This window comes from Bos mutus, chromosome 14 (genome assembly GCF_027580195.1).
Source record: "Bos mutus isolate GX-2022 chromosome 14, NWIPB_WYAK_1.1, whole genome shotgun sequence".
NCBI classification, from domain to species: Eukaryota; Metazoa; Chordata; class Mammalia; order Artiodactyla; family Bovidae; genus Bos; species Bos mutus.
This window is the reverse complement of record NC_091630.1, coordinates 8985485-8999449: the sequence shown is the minus strand read 5'-3', so window position 1 is coordinate 8999449 and position 13965 is coordinate 8985485. Positions and strand designations below refer to the sequence as shown.

The window sequence follows — 13965 nt, the reverse complement described above, 5'->3', positions numbered from 1 at the left end:
CCTGTTCCTGACCACTTCACTATGTTTCATAGCCAGGATCTCATCTCAGTAGCCTGATATGGCTGGTAATATTTATGCTAACCTACAGTCTCTAGAATTAAAATACTTTAGCAAGACAGTTCACAATTACTTATCATGTTTTTGATGCAAAAGGATTATGTTAAACACTCAGTTCAGTTCAGTTCAGTCGCTCAGTCATGTCTGACTCTTTGTGACCCCATGAATCGCAGCATGCCAGGCCTCCCTGTCCATCACCAACTCCCGGAGTTCACCCAGACTCACGTCCATCGAGTCAGTGATGCCATCCAGCCATCTCATCCTCTGTCATCCCCTTCTCCTCCTGCCCCCAATCCCTCCCAGCATCAGAGTCTTTTCCAATGAGTCAACTCTTCGCATCAGGTGGCCAAAGTACTGGAGTTTCAGCTTTAGCATCATTCCTTCCAAAGAAATCCCAGGGCTGATCTCCTTCAGAATGGACTGGTTGGATCTCCTTGCAGTCCAAGGGACTCTCGAGAGTCTTCTCCAACACCACAGTTCAAAAGCATCAATTCTTCGGCACTCAGCCTTCTTCACAGTCCAACTCTCACATCCATACATGACCACAGGAAAAACCATAGCCTTGACTAGATGAACCTTTGTTGGCAAAGTAATGTCTCTGCTTTTGAATATGCTATCTAGGTTGGTCCTAACTTTCCTTCCAAGGAGTAAGCGTCTTTTAATTTCATGGCTGCAGTCACCATCTGCAGTGATTTTGGAGCCCCCCAAAATAAAGTCTGACACTGTTTCCACTGTTTCCCCATCTATTTCCCATGAAGTGGTGGGACCAGATGCCATGATCTTCATTTTCTCAATGTTGAGCTTTAAGCCAACTTTTTCACTCTCCTCTTTCACTTTCATCAAGAGGCTTTTTAGTTCCTCTTCACTTTCTGCCATAAGGGTGGGTCATCTGCATATCTGAGGTTATTGATATTTCTCCCGGCAATCTTGATTCCAGCTTGTGTTTCTTCCAGTCCAGCGTTTCTCATGATGTACTCTGCATATAAGTTAAATAAGCAGGGTGACAATATACAGCCTTGACATAGTCCTTTTCCTATTTGGAACCAGCCTATTGTTCCATGTCCAGTTCTAACTGTTGCTTCCTGACCTGCATACAGGTTTCTCAAGAGGCAGATCAGATGGTCTGGTATTCCCATCTCTTTCAGAATTGTCCACAGTTTATTGTGATCCACACAGTCAAAGGCTTTGGCATAGTCAGTAAAGCAAAAATAGATGTTTTTCTGGAACTCTCTTGCTTTTTCTATGATCCAGCGGATGTTGGCAATTTGATCTCTGGTTCCTCTGCCTTTTCTAAAACCAGCTTGAACATCAGGAAGTTCACGGTTCACATATTGCTGAAGCCTGGCTTGGAGAATTTTGAGCATTACTTTACTAGTGTGTGAGATGAGTGCAATTGCGCGGTAGTTTGAGCATTCTTTGGCATTGCCTTTCTTTGGGATTGGAATGAAAACTGACCTTTTCCAGTCCTGTGGCCACTGCTGAGTTTTCTAAATTTGCTGGCATATTGAGTGTAGCACTTTCACAGCATCATCTTTCAGGATTTGAAAGAGCTTAACTGGAATTCCATCACCTCCACTATTGGGTCAGCCAAAAAGTTCACATGGGTTTTTTGTAACATCTTACAGAAAAACCCAAATGAATGTTTTAGCCAACCTAACATAAAATTCCAGCAAGCCTAATTTTCAGACATAAAAAGGAATGTTTTAATATAGAAGATATTTATAACTCCCTGCTATGGACTTGTGTTTCCCTAACCCTCAGTGTAACTGTATGTGGACGGTGAGCATACAGGGAAGTATAAAGGTTAAATAAGGTCATAAGGGTGAAATCCTAAGCTTACAGAATTATAGGATCCTTTAGAGGAGAAACAAGAGAGCACTCTCTTTCTAACATGTGAGGGCATGTGAGGACAGCAAGAAGGTAGCTGTCTACAAGACATAAAATAAGCTTTCACCAGAAGCTGAGTCAGGTGCTACTTTGCTCTTTGACTTCCCAGCCTACTGAATTTTGAGAGATAAATGTCTATTGTTTAGTTCTCCAGTCTGTGCTATTTGATTACAGCAGCCTGAGCTTCCTAAGACATTCTCATTAGTCGCCATGCCTACCAGTCTACCTTGGGACACAGCGCCCACCTTCTGCCACACATTTTATCCTCTTTCCTTAATTTATTCCTATTCTTAGCACACATTTTCATTTAACTTAAATAAAGGTATTTAAAATTTATTCCATTTATTTTGTCTTCCCCAGTAAGGATGTAAGCTCCATAAAGGCAGGGATTTTTTTAATTTTTTTTCTGCTTAATTCACTGCCATATCTCCAACACCTGGAAGAGAGCCTTATGTTCTTGTTCTTTGAACAATAACCTTTAAAATGTTGGAGAATATTGAACTCAGCCTAGAAACTCAGAAAAGACAAACAACAGTATATAAACAAAGAGCCAAACAAATTAACAAATTAAATTACATATTAATTAAAATTAGAACAAGAAAGGATTTAAACTTGGTGTTTAAAGGACTGCATAAAAGTAGTGTTGCAGCAAAAAGTAGTTTTATTAAACTTCTGTAAATTGACATACAACACTTCACAATTTTAGGCTGAAATTTTGTAGGAATAAATTACAAAGAATATTGAATCCAGTAATTTTCAACACATAATACTCTGTAGGTCAGTCTAAGCAAGGAAAAATGTACTATTTGCTCTTCCGTAAGTACTTTGAAATAATAGTCAGAAATCCATTTAACACAGTAATCATATTTCAGTTTATTTTCCATGTAAATTGGTTGTTATATGCTGAGTCAGTGCAAAGGATTATTTAAAAAGTAATTAAATATATTGAAAAACATAAAAATATAAGTGTGACATATTAGATAATATGATTTGTAACTAGAAATCTCTAGATTGTGCAAGCCTTACTAAACTCCCTATTGAAAAACTGGCAACAAAATCAATACCAGAAGGACTGTCTATGTTGAATTAGATGATCATCCCTATTGCAGAATGCAGAACAAGTACCTCCAGTCATATGCCTATTCAAAAACATATTTGGGTAAACACTAAATGTCAAACATCATCCATACAGGGTATCAACACATTTACATTTTCATTAAAAAAGAGAGATCTCTTTTCTCATTACATTACGCATTTACACAATAGAGATCTGTCAAATAAATTACTGCAAAGTAATTCAAGTTAGACTTTTAACACTGGAATCATACAATTGGGGGCAAATAATCTTTAAAATGAAAGACAAATGGTAAATTAAGGACATTTAATCTGTATAAATGTAATATTAACAGTCTTTTCCTGGTTATTTGCTTTATGGTTAATTTGTATATTGTATATCACTCCGTTAAATCCTTAACACTCTTATAGGTCAGTTTTAATTTTTCCCTATTTTATTTTACCATAATAAGTAATATGTAAGTAACTTACCATATACAAAAATAAGTAATCTCATAAAAATAGTTCAACATGATTAGGAACATTCTAGCATCAGGACCTTATTGTAGTTTTTCTATTGTCAATATCTGTTTTGAAATAAACATTTATATTTTAGGATCTTGTGTGTGTGAAACTCATACTGAGCCACTGGGCTCTCAAAACTTAATTCCAGGGAGCTCCTCCAGGTCTATAGTCACTGTGACCTTAGCATGCAGGATAAACCTTAGAGCAAAGGGTTTATGGTACCTTTGTTTTGATCTTCTTTTACTTTGAAAACAATAATATTTGATGAAAGTTATGACTTTTAAGCTTTATCCATTAAATATCTACTATAAACCCTGAAATGCATTCAAATACATCTTCTCAAGGAATTGTGTGCTAGCTTCAATAAAAAAATAGAAGAAACTATCTGTCGATTAACTGTAATGATTTTAATTCCATCTACAGTCCATAATCTCTAACAAATTAGAAAATGTCTACAGTGCATAAATTTAATAATAGGCCAAAGTTGCATAGAAATACATCCATTTATGTGCCCCTGACGAATGGATTAGAGACAGTGAGTGTTGCCACCATCCACAACTGGAATAATTTAATCAGACAAAGCAGAGTGAAATTCCTCTTTTTAAGGAAAGTTTACTTTCAGCTATTACTTCCACCTTTTCTTGGAACAGTATTTGATGGGAAGGAAAATTGGCTTCACTCATTTCAGTCCAAATTAGTGATGAAGGGATTGAGGCTTCCTGTGGGACAAAAACTATCTTTGTATTTCATGTCAATCAAAATTAACATAGCTAAATAAGTTATGAAAATTTGAAATGTTTATTATTCCTCTTTTACACTGTCTGCTTAGGATTTAATGGTAAAAACAAGGGCCATATGAATGTTTGTTATACATTTGCTAGGGACCATTAAATCACTTGGCAAATATTAGCATTTTCTCTTACAGATGTCCAGAAAAACACCTAAGTGACCTAAAATTAAAGCCTTTTAATTTTGTTTGCAAACTCTTTCTCAAATTCACTTCAAAGTACTTGGCTTTTTGTTAACTGGTAATTTCTAGAACAGCTAAAATGCCTTAAGATTAATGCATGTATCTATACCTATTTTTGAAAGTGATATTTCTTCATAGGTAAATCAAATTGGTAGATAAACATATAAAACTATATGTGATTTAAAATATATGTAGAAACATATATACAAGTCAGCCTAGCCTGTGGTTTTACTTGTCAATTACTCTGTTGGTTTAGTGGGTTTACAGATAAGCATTTATCTAAGCTCTTCTCTAACAAAAGAAAAAAAATCAAGCATTCTATGGAGATCTATCTATCTTAGACAGATAAATGTATTATAGTATATTGACTATCTCTGAAATAGGAAAGTCTCAAACTACTATAGCTAATCCTATATTGGAATAGCACAAAGTTATTCTGCTGTTGATACTTTCTCATCTATAAATCATATTTGTGAAAAAACATAAAATGTGCAACTTCCATATTTTCTAGTTCCAACAAAACTTAAGCTGAAAATAGAGACTTTTATGGGTGGGGATGTGCAAACTAGGCCTAAGGTCTGAAGATCCTAAATATTTTTAACAGTCACAACAAAACCAAAGTCAAGAACCTGATTTCACTGGGATAAAAGTGACATGAAAACATTCCTGAAGACTTCCATGCATGGAAAGATATGAAGAAGAATGGTTTCCAATTTGTCATTTGTTTTTGCTTGACTTACTTTATATGAATTTTGTATCATATTACATGAATATTTCATGGCTTATTGATATTTAATGGCTTTTTTGGTAGGGGAAAATGCCACACTTGATAAGTTGTTTCTTTGTATTAGTTACATATGATTCTGCATTTTTACAGATGACTTGCAAATGTTCTAAATCTCCTATAATAGGACAAAGTACTTCTCACTTTTACAAATCAACTTACAACAAAACTAAATTAACACAAAATATTGTGGTATTAAAAAAAAGGAAATAAATTCACGTTTATCTTTCAGTACACTAAAACTAAATGCATACTGATTTTCATAAGATAACTATACAGCAACCTACAAAGTGAATTTACTTACTGACAAAGATTAGATAAAATTGTTGGCAAACCTTGAGCAGTTATGCAGTTACAAAGTCACACACTCGTCATAAGGGTCATTTGTAGGTTCTACACAACAAAAAAAGTTTGTGCAAAACACTTGAGTATGGCCTTTTCAGGGAAGTTGTTAAAAGAACGGTACTGCAGCAAAAGAGTCTCAGATTTCACTGTGGTCACTGAGTATGCTCAAATTCTGAAACAGAAGAGAAAGAAATTAGCACTTGCTACTTGTTGTTTTCTTGTTTAGTTTCTAAGTGCCTGTCCAACTCTTTTGTGACCCCATGGATGACCCCATGGACTGCAGCCAGCCAGGCTCCACTGTCTATAGAATTTTCCAGGCAAGAATACTGGGTTTATTGTGTGTGTGTGTGCGTGCGCTCAGTCACTCAGTCACGTCTGACTCTTGGCGACCGCACAGAGTGTAACCTGCCAGGCTCCTCTGTCCATGGAATTCTCTAATCAAGAATATTGGAGTGGGTTGCCATTTCCTCCTCCACGGGCTCTTCCTGACCCATGGATCAAATCTGCGTCTCCTGTGGCTCTTGCATTGGCAGGCGGATTCTTTACCACTGAGCCACCTGGGAAGCCCCACTTGCTACTTAACTTTAAGTTGATAACCGTAGGTAAAAGAACATTAGAAACTGAAGCCAGCTGTCTCGTCAAGCTAAGAAAATGGAAATTCTCTGAGGCATCACAGTATAGAAGTTTATAGCCCTAAGTGCCAGGTCAGACTGCTGACTTTGAAACTGGCTCTCCCATTTACAAATGGTAAACTTCCCTGAACCTCAGTTTCCTCATTTCTAACAATAGGTTAAATAATAGTATCTACTTCATAAGCTTGTGGTGAGTTTAGTGAAGAAATATAGGTAAAGCTCTTAGCATAGTCTTGGAACATAATGAGCACTCAATGAATGTTCATAATATGTAACATTTAGTAGTAGTAGCAGTAGAAATAATAATAATAGCATTATTATTTTTAAATTTTTATTACTTTGTAAATGCATACTGTTCTGGTTGCATGTAATGAGGATGACCCAGGGAGACAATAAATGCTGTTCCAGGAATAAGCAAAGGCAAAAGTTATGACCAACCTAGATAGCATATTCAAAAGCAGAGACATTACTTTGCCAACAAAGGCCCATCTAGTCAAGGCTATGGTTTTTCCAGTGGTCATGTATGGATGTGAGAGTTGGACTGTGAAGAAAGCTGAGCACCGAAGAATTGATGCTTTTGAACTGTGGTGTTGGAGAAGACTCTTGAGAGTCCCTTGGACTGCAAGGAGATCCAGCCAGTCCTTTCTAAAGGAGATCAGTCTTGGGTGTTCTTTGGAAGGAATGATGCTAAAGCTGAAACTCCTGTACTTTGGCCACCTCATGCGAAGAGTTGACTCATTGGAAAAGACTCTGATGCTGGGAGGGATTGGGGGCAGGAGGAGAAGGGGACGACAGAGGATGAGATGGCTGGATGGCATCACCGACTCAATGGACGTGAGTTTGAGTGAACTCCAGGAGTTGATGATGGACAGGGAGGCCTGGCGTGCTACAACTCATGGGGTTGCAAAGAGTCAGACACGACTGAGCGACTGAACTGAACTGAACTGAAAATAATTCAAGATAAAAAAAAAAAATGTGGGAAATCAAATTTCTAGGGATAGTTCTAAAATTAACCATCAGATCAGATCAGATCAGATGTCTTTTCCAATGAGTCAACTCTTCGCATGAGGTGGCCAAAGTACTGGAGTTTATGGACCTAACAGAAGCAGAAGATATTAAGAGATCGCAAGAATACACAGGAGAACTGTACAAAAAAGATCTTCATGACCCAGATAATCACAATGGTGTGATCACTGACCTAGAGCCAGACATCCTGGAATGTGAAGTCAAGTGGGCCTTAGAAAGCATCACTACAAACAAAGCTAGTGGAGGTGATGGAATTCCAGTTGAACTATTCCAAATCCTGAAAGATGATGCTGTGAAAGTGCTACACTCAATATGCCAGCAAATTTGGAAAACTCAGCAGTGGCCACAGGACTGGAAAAGGTCAGTTTTCATTCCAATTCCAAAGAAAGGCAATGCCAAAGAATGCTCAAACTACCGCACAATTGCACTCATCTCACACGCTAGTAAAGTCATGCTCAAAATTCTCCAAGCCAGGCTTCAGCAATATGTGAACCGTGAACTTCCTGATGTTCAAGCTGGTTTTAGAAAAGGTAGAGGAACCAGAGATCAAATTGCCAACATCCGCTGGATCATAGAAAAAGCAAGAGAGTTCCAGAAAAACATCTATTTCTGCTTTATTGACTATGCCAAAGCCTTTGACTGTGTGGAAAATTAACCATACAGCCCAGTATTAGAAGATAACTTTGACACTTCAGACCACGTGAGTGCTGGCTTCTGCAAATACTGTTTCCAAAAATGGCAATATATATGAGCTTAGAGTAAAGGGTATCAGAGCAGTTAAGAGCTATTTGGTTACATTTTGGGTTTTTTTATTTGACAGAGGTAGATTCCAACTTCCAGGATAGTGGATCCTGGAAGATGCATTTATTTTATAATCAAGCAGTTTGCACTTAATAGGTGATCACCAGATCCTTTAAACAGTGATATTGCTGCAAACTCCAAATTTTTAAACAGTGTTCATATGTTGTCCAAAAAGGGAATGAAAAAATTTCTTTGCTTGGAGCAGAGGACTCTGAGGAGGGGACACATTTTAATAGGTTTTCAGATGCAAATGGAATAACAGTCTAATATAAAAACCACAAAACCCTTGATTCTGCATTCCAATTTTCTTATGATTCTGGCACACCAACTTGTTCAACTCACCTTATTTAAATGTATGTTACTTATCGCAGCAGATACTGATTCAAAAAAAATTGGCTTCTCTGAATCTAGGTTTCCACAGTATTTCATTGCTTTTATCAAGGAAGCTATAAGAAAGCACAAGTGATATAAGGATTCATGGAGCAGCAGAAGGATCAGGTCCAGTGTTAGTCAAGGATACTCCCTTACCTGTGCAATGGACCAAAGACACATCCACACTCTTGTTCTTACAGTCCATGTAAACCTGGAAGAATTAAAATAATACACCCATAGTTAATTCAGGATAGCTGACAGGAAGAAATAAGAAGCTCAGAAAGGAGAATTTTGGGACGGGGGTTCAGGATTGGGAACACGTGTATACCCGTGGCGGATTCATGTTGATGTATGGCAAAACCAATATAATATTGTAAAGTAATTAGCCTCTAACTAAAATGCTGCTGCTGCTAAGTTGCTTCATTTGTGTCCGACTCTGTGTGACCCCATAGACGGCAGCCCACCAGGCTCCCCCGTCCCTGGGATTCTCCAGGCAAGAACACTGGAGTGGGTTGCCATGTCCTTCTCCAATGCATGAAAGTGGAAAGTGAAAGTGAAAGTAGGAAGTAGAGTCGTGTCCGACTCTCAGCGACCCCTTGGACTGCAGCCTACCAGGCTCCTCCGTCCATGGGATTTTCCAGGCAAGAGTACTGGAGTGGGGTGCCATTGCTTAATTAAAATAAATAAATTTAAATTTTTAAAAACTGATGCTGTACCACCAGGGGGTGGCACTGTGTCTTCGGGAAGGAAGACGGATGCCAGCAAACATTTGCCGTTTATATAACTCAGTTTTGCTGCTTGTGTTCTCCAGTTTATTTAATAAAAATAAACACCCCACCTTTCCCTCCCTGTAAGAATAATATAAAATTGTTTTCAACTGTCTTATTGGAAGTCAAGGACCCATTTGTGAAAATGATGAAATCTGCTTACTTTAATGTTTTGTTATTTATATATATTCATGGTGTCTCTAAACTCCATCCATGGATGGTAAGTTGAAAACCTCACTGCAATCAAAGTCAAATTTGATGCCCACCTTCCATTTTTATGGTCCATCAAGATGAGAGATCCTAACTAATTTTCTTGGCATACTGCAGGGTCCTGCCTTCTTTAAGTCCTAGAGATTCTCAAGTAGTAGCAACTTGAGCAAACAAATACTTAAAATCCAGATCCTAGAACTAGTTATCCAGCTAAGATGTGGACCCAGAATTTGTCTATCTTTAAAGTCTATGTTCTTAACACATACCATAATTTACTGTAATCATAATGAAATAAACAGTGATAAGGAAACTAAAAGTAGCAAACTAGTAAAAACAGCTGGTTGTGTGTATACAGAAGCACAAATGTCATTTTCTTCAAATTTATGCATCAGTTGATTTATTCCTTCATTCTATTGTGTAGCATTTTTAAATAAGACAAATTAAAAATTTTTTTTCTTAGCATTGCCAGTACTTAGATTATTTGAATTCCTCTGAACTTTCAACCTTAGATCTTAAACTCAGTGGGAATAGTTAACCACTGCCTCATAGTTACTAACTCTAAGTCTCGATTTGCAGTATCTAGAGAGGTAGCTAATAAATACTGGGGTATATTCAAAAACAAAGTTTAAATACAATTGGATAACAAATATACATAGTGGCTTTTCCCAGTAAAAGTACAATGCTGGTCTAGTGTTTCTCAAAACACGAACCTTGGACAATAAACAACCTATGTTGTTTATCATCCATAAACAACCTACACTGTTTAAACTGAAGATTACTGGGCCAGGACTAGGATTCGGAAGTCCGTATTTTTTTTCCTTCCATTTTTATTGAGTTATAACTGGCATACAGCACTGTATAAGTTTAAGGTGTACAGCATAAGGATTTGACTTGCATACAATCTGAAATGATGACCATGAGAAGTTTAGTGAACATTGATCATCTCATACAGATACAAAATTAAAGAAATAGACAAAAAGATATTTTTCTTTGTCATGAGAACTCTCAGAATTTATTCTCTCAACAACTTTCATATGCAGCATAAAACCATGTTAATTATATTTATACCTACATCCCAAGTACTTATTTATCTTATAACAGAAGCTTGTACTTCTAACTGCATTCATCCAATTCCTTCCTCTCCTCAGCCCTTGCCTGTGATTACCACAAATCTGATCTCTTTTTCTATGAGTTTTTGTTTCTTTGTTGTTGGAGTATAACTGGCTTACAATACTATGTTAGTTCCTGTTACACAACATAGTGTTTCAATATTTCTAAACATTTCAACCCCATGCTGGATCGCAGCCTTGCTGTGGTGAAGGGGCTTGTGTAGCTCAATGAAGCTGTGAGCCATGCTGTGCAGGGCGACGCAAGATGAATGGGTCATAGTGAAGAGTTCTAACAAAATGCCTCCCTGGAGGAGGAAATGGCATCCCACTCCAGTATTCTCGCCACAAGAACTCCATGAACAGTATGAAAAGGAAAAAAGATATGATGCTGGAAGATGAGCTGCCTGAGTCAGAAGGTATCCAACATGCTACCGGAGAAGAGTGGAGGGAAATTACGAATAGCTCCAGAAAGAAGGAAGCCACTGGGCCAAAGCAGAAATGACACTCAGTTGTGGATGACTTTGGCGGTGAAAGTAAATGCTATAAAGAACAATTTTGCATAGGAACCTGAAATATTAGGTCCATGAATTAAGGTGTGAAATGAAATATTTCCTGCCATATTGGTGGGCAAGAAATGTCACAGCCACCAGCAATTTCCAGTTTCCAAATGTGGATGAGGGCTCCCAAAAGGGAACACTGTGCCTGTGATCCCGCAGATGCCACCACACTCCATGGTGACTGCTGAGGAGCCTGGGGGAATACAGGAAGCAGCCATCCACCATGTCTGCCACCCCGTAGGGTGAACAGGGAATTAAGGATGCAAACAATCAGGGAACAGGATTTGGCTCCAGATAGCAGAAGTATATATGAAAGGAATAAATTCAGTGAGCCCGGAGGCTTGCATCTTCCCAAACACAGAAGAATGCTACATTCCTTTACTTGCTATCTAATTTTCCTTATATCACAATAATCTTTGATGTTCAGACTGCCTGCCCCCTTTGTTTCAAACTAGCATATAGCCTGACTCCCCCTCCCACCTTTCTGGAGCAGTTTTCTCAAGGCTCAGACCTGCTGGCTCCTCGGCCACATTCCCACCAAATAACTCTCTACTTTCAGGTTGCGACTAGTTTTTTAGTGGACAAAGGTAAATTGGATGTGGTCAAGCAGATGGCAAGAGTAAACATCGACATTTTAGGAATCAGTGAACTAAAATGTATGGGAATGGGACAATTTAATTCAAATGACCATTATATCCACTACTGTGGGCAAGAATTCCTTAGGAGTAGCTCTTATAGTAAAGAAGAATCCAGAATTCAGCACCTGAGTGAATCTCAAGAATGACAGAATGATCTCAGTTCATTTCCAAGGCAAACCATGCAACATTACAGTAATCCAAGTCTATATCCCAACCACTGACGCTAAAGAAGCTGAAGTTGGCTGGTTCTATGAAGATCTACAATACCTTCAAGACTAACACACACACACACACACACACACACGATATCCTTTTCACCATAGGGGATTGGAATGCAAAAGTAGGAAGACAAGATATACTTGGAATAACAGGCAAGTTTGGCCTTGGAGTACAAAATGAAGTAGGGCAAAGGCTAACAGAGTTTTATTAAGAGAACACTCTGGTCATAGCAAACACCCTTTTCCAAAAACTAAAGAAACGACTCTACATATGGACATCACCAGATGGTCGATACTGAAATAAGATTGATTATGTTCTTTGCAGTCCAAGTTGGAGAAGCTCTGTATAGTAAGCAAAAACAAGACTGGCAGTTGAGGCGACTGTGGCTCAGATCATGAGCTCCTTATTGCAAAATTCAGGCTTAAATTGAAAAAAGTAGGGAAAATTGCTAGGCCATTCAGGAATGACCTAAGTCAAATTCCTTACTGTTATATAGAGGAAGTGACTAATAGATTCAAGGGATAAGATCTGGTAGATGGAATGCCTGAAGAACTATGGATGGAAGCTCGTTACATTGTGCAGGAGGCATGACCAAAACAATCCCAAAGAAAAAGAAATACAAGAAGGGCAAAAGCAGAAACGACACTGAGCTGTGGATGTGCCTGGTAGTGAAAACAAAATCCGATGCTACAAAGAACAATACTCCACAGGAAACGGGAATGTTAGGTCCATGAATCAAGGTAAATTGGACATGGTCAAGCAGGAAATGACAAGAATGAACACTGATATCTTAGGAACCAGTGAACTAAAATGGACGGGAATGGGTGAATTTAATTCAGATGACCAATATATCTACAACTGTTGGCAAGATTCCCATAGAAGAAATGAAGTACCCCTCATAATCAATAAAAGAGTTTGAAATGCAGTACTTGGGTGCAATCTCAAAAATGACAGAATGATCTCAGTTTGTTTCCAAAGCAAACCATTCAACATCACAATAATCCAAGTCTGTGCCCAACCACCAATGCTGAAGAAGCTGGAGCTGACTGATTCTACGAAGACCTACAAGATCTTCTAGAACTAACACCAAAAAAAGATGTCATTTTCATCACAGGGGATTGAAATGCAAAAGCAGGGTGTCAAGAGATAGCAAGTTTGGCCTTGGAGTACAAGTTGAAGCAGGGAAAGGCTAACAGAATTTTGCCGACAGAACATATTGGTCATAGATAACTCTACACGTGGACATCACCAAATGGTCAATACTAAAATCAGATTGATTACATTCTTTGAAGCTGAAGATGGAGAAACTACAGAGTCAGAAAAAACAAGACTGTGGCTTAGGTCATCAGCTCCTTATAGCAAAATTCAGGCTTAAACTAAAGAAAATGGAGGAAACCTACAGGCCACTCAGGAATGATCTAAACCAAATCCCTTACGACTATACAGTGGAGGTAATGAATACATTCAAGGGATTAGATATGATAGACAGAGTACCTGAAGAAATATGGACAAAGGTCCATAACATTGTACAGGAAGTAATGACCAAACCCATCCCAAAGAAAAAGAATTGCAAGAAAGCAAAGTGGGTGTCTGAGGAGGCTTTACAGATAGCTGAAGAAAAAGAAGTGAAAAGCAAGGGAGAAAGGGAAAGATATAACCAACTGAATGCTATTCCAGAGAATACCAAGGAGAGAGAAGAAGGCTTTTTTCAATGAACAATGGAAAGAGAGAAAAACAATAGAATGGGAAAGACTAGAGGTCCATATAGTCAAAGCTATGGTCTTTCCAGTAGTCATGTACAGATCTACATGGCTTGAAATTCAGCATTTAAAAAACTAAGATCATGACATCTGGTCTAATCACTTCATGGCAAATAGAAGGGGAAAAAGTAGAAGCAATGGCATTTTTTCTTGGATTCCAAAATCCCTATAGATGGTGACTGTAGCCATGAAATTAAAAGACACTTGCTCCTTGGAAGGAAATTTATGACAAATCTACATGAGGTATTCAAAG

The 13965-nt window shown here is 38.0% G+C and overlaps 1 protein-coding gene across 5 annotated transcripts in view; it reads right to left on the bottom strand.

Annotated features, from left to right (window-relative positions):
- Positions 1 to 2657: 2657 nt before the first annotated feature.
- The window catches only part of SLC26A7 (solute carrier family 26 member 7), a 226459-nt gene continuing 215151 nt past the window's right edge, over positions 2658 to 13965 (bottom strand). For all 5 annotated transcript variants that reach the window (XM_070382933.1, XM_070382935.1, XM_070382934.1 and 2 more), the window contains 3 exons: positions 8609 to 8663; positions 8423 to 8526; positions 2658 to 5793 (listed from right to left, as the gene is read on the bottom strand). In XM_070382933.1, the coding sequence (XP_070239034.1) occupies positions 5758 to 5793; positions 8423 to 8526; positions 8609 to 8663 (195 nt within the window). In that variant the 3' untranslated portion in view covers positions 2658 to 5757. The remainder of the gene's footprint in view (positions 5794 to 8422; positions 8527 to 8608; positions 8664 to 13965) is intronic.